Source organism: Rutilus rutilus, assembly GCF_951802725.1.
Source record: "Rutilus rutilus genome assembly, chromosome: 7".
Classification (NCBI taxonomy): domain Eukaryota; kingdom Metazoa; phylum Chordata; class Actinopteri; order Cypriniformes; family Leuciscidae; genus Rutilus; species Rutilus rutilus.
Window position 1 is genome coordinate 28,854,546 of NC_140221.1, and position 15,599 is coordinate 28,870,144.

The following is a 15,599-nucleotide window of genomic DNA, read 5'->3' on the forward strand; positions in this document are numbered from 1 at the left end:
CATAGTAATCGATTGTCGAGTTCACGCGCATAGGTTTAGTACCTATGATCACGCGCGTGAACTCGACACTCCTATCCTAACCCTCCATCCTATTAAAAATAGAATAACTCGGTGTAGGCAACACCGATTTTTGTCGTTGTTCTCTGTATTGACAGCACTCCAAATGTACAAAAAAATGAGCTCAATGTTAAAATTGACCGGAGTTCTCCTTTAAGTCCCACTTCAGTCAGCATTTAAGAATCAGTCTAAGGCTTTACTGAAAGTTGCTTTTAGCCTCTTTATAAAAGTCTCCTACTCTTAGAGAAGTCCTACTTTTTACTAAGAATTTTTTGACACTTAAGTCAAAGCTTAAGACTATTCTTAAGAGCATTTCTGAGAAGTTTTATAAATACGGGCCCAAGGAAACGAGACACTGCGTCTCGTCGCCATGCCTCCGGGCTGCCTGCACAGTCCCTTCAGACAAAGAAGTGGATGACATGTTCTCTAGGCACCCTTTTAAACTTCCTGGTCACACTAGTAGTGACGTCATGGCTGTCGCCGGCCAATACGATTGCAGTGATTATACAGAACTTCAGTCATCAGTCATGCTGAGGTGTTCCCCAAAGTGTCTCAGGACGCAGTGTCTCGTTCCCTGTTCTCAGGGAACAAGAGTTACAGTCGTAACCCGAGACGTTTTTGAACGATGGTGCGCAGAGAGACGAATCCTTTCGTTCTTATGCTCTGTATCAGATTTTCTCTGCTTTCTGCAGGAACTATTAGAAAAAGGTAGAGCCTTTTCAACAGTAAAAGTTCATCTCAGCTTGACATTAGGGTTAGGCTGGATTCAGAAACAATAAGCCAGCACCCCTTAATACAGTATAATGATTTATGAGGGGGTGAGATGGTTACTTCCGGTCACTAAGTCTGTGATCCCATCCTTGGATTTATCTGTGGTTCTGGATGTGCTCTTCCAGCCCCCTATTGAACTACATCAAAGCGGGTGAGTGAATATGCGGTTTTTAGTGGGTGGATCGAAAGTTAAACTGAAAACTAATCCGGAGTTTGTTCCTAAAGTCAATGTGCAGAGGATGAGTTTGTTACGAAAGAGAAGTCTGCTCTTCATCTCTTGTGCTGACAATTATAAGGGGGGACCCATTTCGTTTTACCACTCTCTCACTGAGTTGTAAACACGATTGTAATGTGTTACAAAGACGCAAAAATTGACAATCTTCATCAGGGCTTCAAGCTCACTCCAGGAATGGTTACCTCTTGGGCACTGTTCAGGGGTGTTTCTATTTAGGACATTTGTGCTGTGGCGAGCTGGGCATCACCGCAAACATCTGCGAGATATCATACACTGCATGTGACTGAGCCATCTCTGACTCATTCAGTGCTTGGTCTGGGAGCGTTGTGTGATACATCATAGTACTCCACACGTGTCATTCACTCATATTTTTGTATTTCAGAAAAACACCTTGTTGCTTGCTCATTATAGGGTATTATATTATAAATGCATGCATTATATTATAAATTAATTAAATTATATTATATTAAATATAATAATTATAATAAATATATATTATATAAAATATAATATATTATAATATAATATAATTTAATGAAAATGAAAATAATAAATGTGATTGGTTACAGATAGCTTTTTCCAGGTATTATATTTACTTTTTAGATCTCTGGATCATCTGTAGAGGCTTAATTGTGCTAACTGGAAGGCTAGTTCACAGAATATTGCAATAGTCAATAACATCAGTCCAGGGTGGAAACTTTATAGCAGAAATGTTTGAGCGAATGCATTCAGTAAACATGAGAATTAAAATGTATGAAACCCTTTGAACTTTTATGGAACCTTTAAAAGTTCAAATTTGGATTCAAGACACTCCTGATACTCAACACTCAACACTTGTGATGCGAATAATAAGGTTTAATGTAATCATACAGATCAGATAGTGTTGTAATAGTGTATCTCTTTGAAAAATCACACAAAGGCTAATTATTTGCTGAAATAAACAGGTTTATTAAGAAAGGTACTTTTACAATAAACATTCATATTATATGACGTCAGTAAATGCTCCTTTCAAGTGTTATAGATTCATTCTTCTTTGGCCTGGGAAAGAAGGAAGAGTTAAACATTAGTCTTATTAATAAAAATGTTCTTCACTTTACATAATGAAGAGAATACAGATGTGCAAATGTCATACAGGATATGTAACATCAGCAAAATGCAATTATTATAGTTCCACTACTTCTTCTAAGAGGTAGTTCATGTATTTGGATAAACAAGTTGAATAAATAATGCAAAAAAACTCATCTACTTAGTCTAACCTTTCCAGAGTCACGGCTCTTAACTCTGAGCTTGTTGACCTGAGACTCAGAAATGTCAGCACGCTCCTCAGCCTCCTCAAGCTCATGCTGCACCTTTCTCAACTTGGACAGGTGAGCATTGCCTTGCTCCTCCTAAAGGTTTTTTTTATATGGTTCATGTATCACGTTTCATCAAATTAGAATTCCAATATAAATAATTACAGTGTCAAAATATTCTATTAGATTTTACATACCGCCTCTTCAGACTGCCTCTTGTAGACTTTGACCTTCAGCTGCAGTTTGTCAACCAAATCCTGGAGTCTGGTGATGTTCTTCTTGTCCTCGTCAGTCTTCAGAAAATACACATTTACAAAATTAAGCATTGATCCTTTACTAAAAAAAGGCATTGTCAGTACATACACTGTTATACAGACTCTTTTGTCCGAACAAACTTGTGAGGAATATGGTCATACCTGATAAGTGAGCTCTTTCACTCTCCTCTCATATTTGCGGACACCTTTAACAGCATCAGCTCCACGTCTCTGCTCAGCTTCAACTTCAGTCTCAAGCTCACGGACCTAAAGAACATATTATTTTTATTCAAACAAATCATAATATAACATACTTCACCTTGCCCATATCATAACTATAAAGAGGCTTACTCTGGACTCCAACTTCTGGAGTTGTTTCTTTCCTCCTTTCATGGCCAGATTCTCAGCCTCATCTAGTCGGTGCTGCAGGTCCTTCACTGTGACCTCCAGATTCTTCTTCATCCTCTCAAGGTGAGAACTGGTGTCCTGCTCCTTCTTCAGCTCTTCTGCCATCATTGCAGCCTTTTGCATTAATACAGAAAGTCATTAGTCATTTTTGACGTAAAATGTACGTAAGCGTCTTATGAAACATTTGGCAGCTACTGTTGCTCACATCAGTGATGGCCTTCTTGGCCTTCTCCTCTGCATTTCTGGCTTCCTGTACAGTGTCATCAACTTCACTCTGGACATGAACAAGGTCAGCCTCAAGCTTCTTCTTGGTGTTCAGGAGACTTGTGTTCTACAAAATGGAAAGCAACAGTTTGAACATTTTGAATGATGCTCTCAATTCCCTTAATTTCAGGGAAACAATATGCCCTTACCTGAGAGTGCAGCAGCCCAACACGCTCACTGATATCCACCAGCTCTTGTTCAGCCACTTTGCGGCCTCTCTCTGTCTGCTCCAGAGCAGCTCTCAGCTCCTCAATCTCAGACTGCATCAGAGTGTTTCTGCGCTCCACCATGGCCACCTGCTCCTTCATGTCTTCCTGTCCTCTTTGGGCATCATCAAGGTGCAGTTGGGCATCCTGAACATAACAATAGCTTTAGAATGAGCTTTCAATGTGCTTTCTGGTGCCCTGAACCTAACAAAAGTTAGATTATACAAACATATTAATACATCACAAAGTCGAACAGAAGTCCAATACCTTGAGTTGTCCCTGAACGTTCCTGAGCTGTTTCTGGGCCTCAGCAGCCTGGCGATTGGAGTGGCTCAGCTGAATCTCCATCTCATTAAGGTCTCCCTCCATCTTCTTCTTGATTCTCAGGGCATCATTCCTGCTCCTGACTTCAGAGTCCAGAGTGCCCTGCATGGATTCAATGACTCTCTGGCTGTTCCTCTTGATCTGTTCCATCTCCTCATCCTTCTCTGCAAGCTTCCTGTCAACCTCTCCCTTGATCTGGTTTAGCTCAAGCTGGACTCGAAGAATCTTGGACTCCTCATGCTCCAGTGTACCCTATGAAAAATAAAACAACATTTAAATATAAGAATGAAAATACACACAGTGTATTGATGAATACAACAACACTGTATGATGGTTCTAGCAAGAATTCCATATTGATCTCCAGATACTCACTTCAGCCTCTTCCAGGGCGGTCTGAATCTCTGACTTCTCAGTCTCCACTGTCTTCTTGGCCTTTTCCAGCTCATGGATGCTCTTACCAGTCTCACCTATCTGCTCTGTCAGATCTGAAATTTCCTCTATAAAGAGAAAAACATATAATATGTATCATAATGCACATTCATTAATCATATGTGCTTACTTTTTAATGCTCACTGAGAATTAGAACATTTAAAGGGATAGTTCAACCAAAAATGAAAATGTTATCATTAATTAATTACTCACCCTCATGTCATTACAAACCCATAAGACTTTCGTTCATCTTTGGAACACAAATGAAGATCTTTTTGATGAAATTTGAAAGTTTTCTGTCCCTCCATAGACAGCTACACAATTGATTCTTTGACACTTCAAAAAGGTTATAAAAAGATCATAAAACTAATCCATATGAATTGAGCTCTCAGATTTCATAAAAAAGATCTTAATTTGTGTTCCGAATATTAACAAAAGTCTCACGACATGAGTTTGGAATGACATAAGGGTCAGTAATTAGTAAAAGAATTTTCAATTTGGGTGAATAATCCCTTTAAGTTTTTTTTTTTCTAATTTAACGGTTTCATTCTTACGCTGCAGATTCTTGTTCTCTCTCTTGAGGGTCTCCAGCTGATCCAGGCTCTCCTCATAGGAGTTCTTCATCTTGAACAGTTCAGTGCTGAGTGAACGAGCCTCTTTCTGGGCACCTTCCAGCTCTGCCTGACCTTCCTCATATTTCTGCTTCCATTCTGCCAGGACCTTTGGTGGAGATATTTTAGGATAGAGTTTGTTTAAAAAAATGTTGAACAAAGCCCATTCCAGCAATACTTTACAAAGAGAATATAATATGACTAAAACTGTTTACCTTGTCGAAGTTCTTCTGCTTCTTGTCAAGGTTGGCAGCCAAACCATTGGCTCTCTCCACATCGATCATGAGGTCCTCCACCTCACCCTGGAGCCTCTGTTTGGTCTTCTCCAGAGATGCACATTTGGAGTTCACAGCCTCAACTTGTTCCTCTGCCTCTTGCAGACGCTGAGCCAGCTTCTTCCTGTTAAGTAATACACATTATTTTGAATTCTAATCTATAAAATAGCTGTGGGAGTTAGGAATATTATACAATAATATACATACTTGGACTCTTCAAGCTCCTCAGTGCGCTGGATGGCATCAGTTTCATATTTGGTTCTCCACTGAGCAACCTCACTGTTGGCCTTTGACATTCCCCGCTGCAGCTCAGCCTTTGCCTCCTGCTCTTCCTCAAACTGCTCACGGAGCAGGTCGCAGTCATGACGGGCTGATTGCACAGCATGGGCCAGTGCGTTCTTAGCCTAAAGGACAAAGTCGCATAATATTATTGTATTATTGTTTCTACAGTAAAGTAATTCATGAATTGATGATGCTGTATTACCTTAACCTCCTCTTCAATATGCCTCTTAAGCTCCTCAATTTGCTGAGTGGAAGCTTGTTTGCCTCTGGTGAGCTGAGAAACCAGAGCCTCCTTCTCCTCCAGCTGACGGCCAAACTCACCTGTATAGATTTAGATTCACTGTGTCAGACTTTTCTATGTCTCTCTCAGTTTATTTAAAAACAAATGGATGTAAGATTTTATCAGTGTTACAGTCAGAAATTTACAGCTGAATAATCTTAATACACTATTATTTTTTATTAATTATTGTTGATAATTAATATTGATTATTGTTGATAATTATTGTTAATTATTGACATTAATTACTTTTGATATAATATTAATTTGTTCATGAGTTACCATTTTCAGTTTGAAATCTTGCACTTTGAGTACTGAGATCATTTAACTGACGAATGTTCTCGTCATTCTTGGACTTAATTTCACTAAGTTGGTCCTCAAGTGTGCGGCACATCTTCTCAAGATTGCCCTGCAAAAACAAAAGTCATTAGATATTTGAAAGAACTTCAAGACTTGTTGTATGTGACCCGTGCTGGCAAAATGAGTCACAATGAGCACATTTTCAAAAATGTTATTGTTATATACTTTTATTGTTATTAAAAAACCTTCATGTATGATGATGTATGATTTGTTGGAATCAGACAAAAAAGGACTGTGCTACACCTATTTGAAGTCAATAGAGTCAGCAAAGTATATTTTGAGAAAAATCTAGTTAAAGTTTTCTGAAGGATCCAAAACAAAATCACCTTGCAACCATACATTAAAAACCATGGTAATACCACCAAATTTGGCACACACCAAATCAAAACCAAATATTTATAGAAAAAAATTAAATATATATATATATATATATTTTTTTTTTTCATGATACCACAATTGTTTGATTAACATTAATGAGACAGCAGCCTGTATATTGAGACCTACTGTAATGCACGTAATCTAATATAATGTTATATCAGATGTTTTTCCCCAACAGTTAACCAAACGTTCACTTAAGGCATAACAGATAAGGTTTGCACTTTGTGCTTTGTGTTTATCTGTCAGTCAGTGCGAGTAAGATCATTTTGTTTACATCAGCATGAGTTTAAAAATCATATTTCATTGGTTCAGGCTTACGCCATCGAGACTTCGCTATGAATATTAAAACTTGTGCATTCGTTGCGAGAAAGGAAAATGGCAATTTTTCATGGATTATTAAAACAAAGGAAAGATTTAGGAAGGTACACCTCTCAGAGAACATAAAAATAAAGATCATTTTAGATGTTTCATTACAATTTGGAGCATTAGGATCGCTAGAAGAGGGCTTAATGAACCAATTTTTGTGAATGAAAATAAAATTCGACCAAAATTTACATTTGCCTGTAGCACATGCGTATTCTGACTCATTTTGCCAGCATGGGTCAAATATATTCTTTAGAATATTTCCCAACCTTTGCTTTGGCAACAGCTTCCATGTTGCTGGAAAGATCATCAATCTCCATTTTGAATTCGCTCTTCTCTTTCTCAAGCTTCTGCTTGACACGCTGCAGGTTGTCGATTTGCTCTCCCAGCTCAGCCACACTGTCTGCCTGCTTCTTGCGGAGGGCACCAGCAGTAGCTTCATGCTGGAGGGTGGACTCTTCAAGATCACGACGCAGCTTCTGGAATTCAGCTTCACGCTTCTTATTCATCTCGATCTGAGCAGAAGTGGCTCCTCCAGCCTCCTCAAGCCTCTCACTGATCTCCTCAAGTTCCCTGGAGAGATCAGCTCTCTGCTTCTCAACCTTGGCACGAGCAGCGCGCTCAGCCTCGATCTCTTCCTCCAGTTCCTCAATGCGGGCCTATGGTGGTAAGTAGTTAATTTGATTTTTGGTTATCTGTATTTGATCATAATGATGTAATGTTTGAAAAATCTCAAAATACCTGAAGCTCCTTGATTTTCTTCTGGAGTTGAGCACCTAGAGATTGTTCATCTTCAATCTTGCTGAGCAGCTGGCTTGTTTCAAAGTCTTTCCTGTTCAACAATAAGTACTTGTAAAAAAAACCATAACACAACAATAAAAAATGTCAATGTTTTCAAAGATTTCCTGCTTTAATTACTTTTTTATTTTCTCATCAGATTGCTGCTTGTCATTCTCTAGGTCCATTACGGACTCTTGGGATAATTTCAGGTCTCCTTCAAGCTTTCTCTTGGTTCTCTCCAGGTCCATGCGGAGCTTCTTCTCTTGTTCAAGGGAACCCTCAAGCTACAGGACAATGAAATGTAAAATATGTTCACAGCAGAAAACAGATGATTTGATGAATTAATATAATTAATTTACATAATCAACTCACATCATCAACTTGCTGCTCAAGCTTTGTCTTGGATTTGGTCAGGGTGTTGACTTTGTCCTCCTCGGCCTGAAGATCATCCAGTGTCTGCTGATGTGCCTCTTGGAGGGCTTTCTTCTCCTTCGTAACCTTAGCAATGCTCTCATCCTGAGCTGCCATTTCCTCAGTCAAGTTCTTGACCTGTAGGATTTTTTGTTCCAAATAAGCTTAAATATTACAATTCATATTCTATATCAATATGTAAAACAGAGATTAAATCTAATCTTAAACCAACTCAATCTCTAACCTTATTCTCAGTGGCATGTTTCTCCTTCTCCACTTTAGCCAAGGTGAGCTCCAGGTCATCAATGTCTTTCTTCAGCTCAGAGCACTCATCCTCCAGTTTCCTTTTCTTGGCTGTCAGTTCAGCATTGATTTCTTCCTCATCCTCCAGTCTCTCAGTTGTCTCCTTGAGTTTAGCTTCAAGCTGGATTTTGCTTTTAATCAGACCCTCACACCTCTCCTCAGCATCTGAGAGACCCTCAGATTCCTGTTAGTAAAATAGATTGCTATTTCATTGGAAACAACCTTGCTCATTTTTAATGTAGCCAAAATTCAGTTCATTATAAAATATACTCACAGATGCTACTTGCAGCTGCAGATCATTTTTCTCTTGCAGCAGTGCTACCATCTTCTCTTCAAGCTCCTTCTTTCTGGCTTCAGCCTTAACCAAAGCCTCTTTGCATTTTGTATAGTCCTCTTTCATGTTTGCCAGCTCCTTCTCAGTCTCTGCACTCTGAAGAAGAGGCTTAATCTTGTAATAAACCTTCATCCATGGCCAGTGTTTGACATTCATGAATGAACGGATGTTGTATTGGATGGTGTAAATCGACTCCCTGTGAATAATTCATCATTAAATGGCATAATCATCATTAAGTTTGCACAGTTATCATTGATGTCATCTTTACTCATGACAATAATCACCTCCTCTCTGTCATTTTCACATATTCCCTCCTCATGACGTAGCCACGACAGAGAGCCTGAGTCATTGTGACCAGAGCAGCCAGTTTCTCATCACGCATCTCCTCAAGAACACCCAAAAGACCAGCTTTGAAGAACACCTGAATTTATGTAAAACAGTACATCAAAATATATTGATTTAAACTCTATAAGCTAAATGACCATGATTACTGAATCTTTGAAATTTGTAAAGCTAAATAATGAACCTTTGTATGTCCAAATCTGTAGTCGTCATGATTAATGTCGATGGATCCCAGGAGTTTCTCACAGGCCTTCTTGTTATCCATAAACTGTCCCTCTGGGATAACACCGGCATTCAGCACCTTGTATCTGTGGAGAATTTATCAAAATAAATTAATCTTTTAATTAGGAGCCTCCTAAGAAATGTTGTTTTCATGTGGTCCCATTACCTCTGCTTAAAGTCACCATACTGGATTCTGCTGGGGAAGCCCTTTGTGCAGATTCTGATACCCTCCAGAACACCGTTACACCTCAGCTGGTGGATAACCAGGAAGTTCTCCATGAGACCTAAAACGAACAGTTTACACCATGAACTTGGTAAATTAACTTCATCATATATATTGAGAACCAAAGTATATGTACTTTTTTTAAAAATACTTTACCTGGAGTCTTGGACTCATTAGGAATCAGGCAACGCACAAAGTGAGGGTGAGTGGCCCTCAAGTTGGTCATGAGTTTGCCCAAGTTCTCCTGTGGAGAATAGAAAAAGGTTGGCATGCTTTGTATTTCTTTTTTTTTCTTTTTTTTTTTCTAAAATAAAGCAATATTGCTGTGATGTCATCTCTATACATACCCTGAACTGGGAGGACACAGTCTGCATGGAGCCACCCTTCTTCTTGCCTCCCTTTTTAGTAGTATCTATTGAGATAAAAATACAAAGGAACATGTATAAATGCAAAAACAAGAAAGAAAGTTCAAAACTGAATCAAAGTTTTGTTAAATAGATTTTTTCTTTACCCTCAACAACAGGTGGGTAGAGAGTAGCCAGCAGTTTGACAGAAGACTTCTGGTACAGCAGCAGAACAGAATCATTCAGTGGATCCTTATTCTTGTCCAGCCAGCCAGTGACATTGTAGTCCACAGTTCCAGCGTAGTGAACCAGGGAGAAGTGGGCTTCAGCCTTGCCTTTGGCAGGCTTTGGTTTCTCGAAAGCTTTGTTCTTGCCAAGATGCTGATCATATAGCTTGTTCTTGAAGGAAGCGTCTGAAGCCTTGGGGAACATGCACTCCTCTTCAAGGATGGAGAAGATACCCATCGGCTGTTTATAAAAAAAAATGTTTATTATCAGAAATTGGAGATTTGGAGAATAGGATCAATGGAAATTAATAAATTCATAAACCATTGATAACCTTCTCAATGAGCTCAATGCAAGAAGCCAAGTCCATGCCGAAGTCAATGAACTCCCAAACAATGCCCTCCTTCTTGTACTCCTCTTGCTCCAGCACAAACATGGTGTGGTTGAAAAACTGTTGCAGTTTCTCATTGGTGAAGTTGATACACAGCTGCTCCATGCTGTTGTACTGGAGGACAAAAAATGACAGAAACATTTATTACCTTCTGAATATCATTCATTTTGACATAAAAAGAGATAAAAGAATCATTCTTACATCAAAGATCTCAAAGCCTGCAATATCCAGCACGCCAATGTAGAAATTTCTTTGTTGTTTTGTGTCCAACATCTGGTTGATACGAATGACCATCCACAAGAACATCCTCTCATAGATAGATTTGGCCAAGGCACTAACAGAGTTGTACACCTGTACGTAGAATAGAGTGGATATTTTATTCTGCTTCTGCAATAATTAGCCAGAATTTTAGGTTAAACACATGGCATGCTGGAAATGTTACTATACCTGTGGCACGGTTTGGCCTTTGGTCACATACTCATTTCCGACCTTGACTCTGGGGTAGCACAAACCCTTCAGCATGTCAGCAGAGTTCAAACCCAGAAGGTAGGCGATTTTGTCAGCCTCTGTTAAATACATTTTAAAATGAACTATCTTTGCTCTATAGAGTATTTTGTGTAAAATTATAATAAATCAGGCACTAGGTACTTTCCCTTTTATTTTTAGATTTATTGATATGCACACAACTTCTAGTTTATATTTACACTAAACATTTTATACACAGTTTCTGTTATCAGCAAAGTCGGTGCAATGGTTACTATTTTAAAGCCCAGGATAACACAAGTCTCACCATCTGTGCCATCAGGCTCAGCCTGCTCCTCACGCTGCTTCTGCTTGAACTTCATGTTGCCATGATGCAGCACAGCTCCAGTGAACTTGTAGATGCCCATTTTATCGTCACTTGAGAAACCAAGAATGTCAATAGCGTCCTGTAAATTACAGAGAATAATAAAATATATGATTTGCCATATTTATATAGAATATGTCAATATTCAAATAGCAATGACTCACATCAGTAGCATCCAGCTCAACTTTATCATCAATGCTGGCCACTGTGATCTGACCCTGACTGCACATGGGGAAGTCATAGGGGTTGGTGGTGAGGAGCGCCATTTCTGTAAAATACACAGCATTAATGAAAGAGCATCTTACAATAGTATCTGAAACATTGAATGAATGAAATATGTGCACCTACCAACAATCTCAGGCTTATGGTTGGTCATCATCTGGAAGAAGATGTGGTAGCCTCTCTCATCTGGAAGCTGGAATGACACTCTAGACTTCTCCAGCAGATCTGTTGAGAGAATGTACTTGAGTCACAATCATCTGAAGAGTGACAGACAAAGACAACTGTTCAGGATGGATCAATTAAATCATGTCCACCTACATGTCTCAATGTCAGCACTAGCCAGTTTTCCAGTGGTGCCGAAATGAATTCTGATGAATTTACCCTGTTTAAATGATAATAGTATAATACATAAATAATAAATATTATTGTCTCTTTATAGAAAACTCTGAACAGTAACATTTAACACAACTGACCATCTGTACTGTAAATAAACAGTGGTTAACTTACAAAACGAGAGGAGTTGTCATTTCTCACAGTCTTGGCATTACCATAAGACTCAAGCAGAGGGTTGGCAGCAATGATCTGGTCCTCAAGAGAGCCCTGTGATGTTTGAAGGGTTTTCAGTTATTTTCAATTGTTTTTCTATTTCATGACTAAACACAATTTATAGGCATTTCACAAATTCACATATCGTATAGTTAGTGAGATGAGTGTAAATCATCATCTTTTAAAATAATATATATGACATAGTTTTGTATCTCATACCTTTATTTTACTGGCCTCTTTCTTGACACCTGACACTGCAACTGTGGCAAAGTACTGGATGACACGTTTCGTGTTCACAGTCTTTCCAGCACCAGATTCTCCACTGGTTTATTAGAGATTAGAAGAGAGAAGTTTGAAAGACATGTAGACTTTTCAAAGTATATTCAATCATTGTTCATTCTTAAATTCTGTTTTGTAAATATCTCCATAAATTTTCCATCTATGTTATACTTTTCATTTTTGTCATGGTCTGAAATTAAATTAAAATACTTACGTAATTAGGACAGACTGGTTTTCTCTATCTGTTGATTGAAATTTGTAACATATCCGGTTAATATTTATTATATTAACAGCAACATCTACTTCATCTTAATTAATTCTGTAAAATTTAATCCCATAATGTCTTACCACACTGCATGAACTGATATGCGTTGTCAGAGACAGAGAAGATGTGGGGTGGGGCCTCCATACGCTTTTTGCCTCTGTAGGCAGACACCACTTCTGAATCATACACTGGGAGCCACTTGTAGGGGTTCACAGTTGCGCAGAAGAGTCCAGAGTAGGTCTGAAATGAGCAGAGACATGGTCAGATTGCAACAACACAGAAAAAATGAAGTTTAATGCTTTATATGTCATTTCAGAACTTACGTAGATCATCCATGCAGCATAACGCTCTTTGAGGTTATACAGCACAGAGGCTTCATTGAGATGGGTCATCATGGCCATGTCCTCAATCTTGTCATACTTGGGAGGATTCATTGGGTAGACATCTTCTTCCTTAGCAACTCTCTCCTATAAATTTGTTAAATTAGATATTAGATATAAAAGAAAACAATGTAATAAGTAATTTAATGGGCATCTACATGAAATGGAAATTCAAATTTACCTCCTTAGTGTCAAGCAAAACAACTGTGACTTTGCCACCGTCTTTGCTCTTGATTGTTCCCTTGAGGTACAACTCTTTGACATCAGCCACATAGCAGGCAGACTTGGCATCAAACGGTTTGGCCTGAGCCTCCATTCTCTCCCTCTCAGGCTTACGAAGGTAAATGGCAGCTTTGCCATAAGCGGCCATCTCCGCGTCTGTACTCATGGTGGCGGCTTACTAAAGAGAGAAAATATAAACTTATCCATTACAAATTTCATAAATATTTAACAAAGGCAAGACACATAAAATATAAAACACATGAATTGTGTTAGGAAAGAGGCATATTCCTAAGTGTAGGCTTACAAATGAATACAGACACATAAAACAATACTAGATAAACATTTAGATAGCAAGCAAAAAGCAGGTAAGGGGCCCATTAATGGGAAAAATGTCGATTGAATATGTCTTTCTGGTGATGAAATTGAAATGCTGGTGTCAGGGGATGGCACATACAGTACAATATGAATTGTGGCATATATGAAGTTTCAGGACAATACAGAGATTTTCACTGCCGACTATGAGTCTCACTTGTGGTCTCTCTGCCAGAGTGCATCCTCCTGCTATGAGTATGTATGAAACAGACAAATATTTCCTGACAAATATTAAGAAATTTATGTCACAGATTTGTTTTCATTATATTAACTTTTCTAATGATTTATATGTATGCAAATCTCATGATGGATTATGATAGCAACACTGCATCCCAAGTTTGAATTTAATCAGACCATCAGTTCTGTAGTTTGAACCAATTTCATGTTTTGCTCTATTATAGCATCATCAATTGGCCTTTTCCCGCTTCTTTTTCTGTTTCCTCAGACTGAGTCTGCACAGAAATGTGTCAAATGTCCTCTGCATTTGGCCCAAATTTGTATAACTTTCCCACAAGGGGTTCTATGGGCTCTCATAGACTCAAAAGTGGAAGAAGAAAAACAGAATACAATACAACACAATAAAAGCGAATACAATAGGTGGTATATTTGGCACCAAAATAGAGGGTCAATGGGACCCCTTCCTTAAATTCAAACACATTTCTTTGTAAATAAATTACACAGGTTTTTAAAAACAGCATGCTTCACCAGTTTTCATCTATAATACAGACTATAACAACTGTTTTCCTCTATCCTAATCCACACACTGAATCATAAACTCACTTGCCTTTTGTCCTTGAGACCAGATGAAATGTTCACTACCCTTGGATAAAAAAAAAAAAAAAAAAAAAAATCATTACAATGTATTAATATAAATAAAAAACACAATTACTTTGAGTACAGATGCATAAGTGATGATGTTAAATTCCTTTCAGTCACAGTCAGCACAGGCTCTTACCACTTGATGGAACTTCTGAGGTCTTCTCTGTATCTCTTCTGGTCTACCCTCTTGGCTTTTATAGAAGTTGATCATGCACACTAAGCAGAATCTATACATGGACAACCTCATATATTTTGATATATGATGACCTTTCTTGACCCATTTTATAAGAAATGTATGGACAGACTGACAGACATCCTACCTGATGAAAACAGTTATAAGTCAAACCTTTATTGCTCAAAAATATATAGGTCACAACTTCCATTTCAAAGTTCTTGTGTATTATAATTATTTATTTTTAGTCTATTAATATCTTACTTTGACATATGACACACACTGAAGTAAATAAATCCTTTTTTGGAAAGAGGGTACATTCAGTCACCCCTCCCCCTCCCCCCTTTTTTTTTGAATCAGAAAACATTTCACCTTTTCACCCATGGAAGTTCTTTTAGAAAGCTAATGTGGCAGCCATTGGGCTAAACAATAAAATATGTTACAGATCTGACAATATATATTGTTCAAGAATATAGAGGAATATAGAAAAACACTGTAAAATATGTCTAATACAGTGAAAGCACACAACAAGTGTCAGTTTTTCTTTGTAGAAGAAAGCCAGTAGTGATAAAAATGGCACATTCCCATCCTGCAAAAAATCCCTTTGTTATAATTTCTGCAAACATTCAAAGATTGTAGACATTTCTTGGTCTTCAACAGCTACAGTCTAAGCCTCAGCCACATGGAGACTAAAATGATTCAAAATCACATGTTCACCCTTGAGTGGTCAAAGCCAGCAAACAATGCTAATTACCATGCTGTAAACAGAATATCTCGTCTGTCGTCTCTCATATCTCTCGTTGCACGTCATTAACAACTAGATGTTCAGTTTTTGTAATTTTGTTACCGCAAGTTTTGCGTCAGATTAGTGAAGACTAATATTTGGCACTAATTCAAGTGTACTTGGTTTGCAAAGACAAGAAGTGAATTTCCGTTTAGGGCAGCATACGTGCTGCTTGACCAACCTAAATTCCATGGGGGCTAAACCAAAGTATCTTTGATTGTGTAAGCGTGAATGCGACCAATCTCAGGTATATAGCAATTACCTCTGTTTGGTGAGGAAAACTGACGAGCTTGTGAACGTGAGACCCGCGTTAAGCGTGAGGACCTCTGA

The 15,599-nt window shown here is 38.3% G+C and overlaps 1 protein-coding gene across 2 annotated transcripts; it reads right to left on the minus strand.

Annotated features, from left to right (window-relative positions):
* Window positions 1–1,987: 1,987 nt before the first annotated feature.
* LOC311294056 (myosin heavy chain, fast skeletal muscle-like) lies at window positions 1,988–14,483 on the minus strand. Of its 2 annotated transcripts, none has more exons than XM_084414707.1 (41): window positions 14,450–14,483; window positions 14,279–14,314; window positions 13,082–13,300; window positions 12,844–12,987; window positions 12,604–12,760; window positions 12,470–12,497; window positions 12,196–12,298; window positions 11,938–12,030; window positions 11,749–11,812; window positions 11,557–11,655; window positions 11,373–11,476; window positions 11,152–11,290; window positions 10,809–10,927; window positions 10,563–10,712; window positions 10,305–10,475; window positions 9,913–10,213; window positions 9,749–9,813; window positions 9,558–9,645; window positions 9,345–9,462; window positions 9,141–9,264; window positions 8,899–9,035; window positions 8,555–8,810; window positions 8,222–8,464; window positions 7,939–8,115; window positions 7,705–7,850; window positions 7,528–7,618; window positions 7,056–7,445; window positions 5,968–6,094; window positions 5,611–5,729; window positions 5,334–5,530; window positions 5,067–5,250; window positions 4,795–4,960; window positions 4,184–4,308; window positions 3,755–4,063; window positions 3,431–3,634; window positions 3,223–3,348; window positions 2,961–3,131; window positions 2,772–2,876; window positions 2,553–2,648; window positions 2,320–2,451; window positions 1,988–2,101 (listed from the first exon to the last, which is right to left on the minus strand). In XM_084414707.1, the coding sequence occupies exons 3-41, from the start codon at window positions 13,286–13,288 to the stop codon at window positions 2,087–2,089; spliced, it is 5,790 nt and encodes a 1,929-aa protein (XP_084270833.1). In that variant the 5' UTR covers window positions 13,289–13,300; window positions 14,279–14,314; window positions 14,450–14,483; the 3' UTR covers window positions 1,988–2,086. The 2 variants fall into 2 exon arrangements, with proteins under 2 accessions (XP_084270833.1, XP_084270834.1); XM_084414708.1 differs by having other exon boundaries at window positions 14,275–14,314.
* Window positions 14,484–15,599: the final 1,116 nt, after the last annotated feature.

Excerpts from the sequence above, each read along its gene's own strand:
- LOC311294056 (XM_084414707.1), bottom strand. The coding sequence starts at position 13,288 with ATGAGTACAGACGCGGAGATGGCCGCTTATGGCAAAGCTGCCATTTAC. Across the intron at positions 9,463-9,557 it reads TAATGAGTCCAAGACTCCAG|GTCTCATGGAGAACTTCCTG; the intron begins GTAAAGTATTTT and ends TGTTCGTTTTAG. Across the intron at positions 3,349-3,430 it reads TTGGGCTGCTGCACTCTCAG|AACACAAGTCTCCTGAACAC; the intron begins GTAAGGGCATAT and ends TCCATTTTGTAG.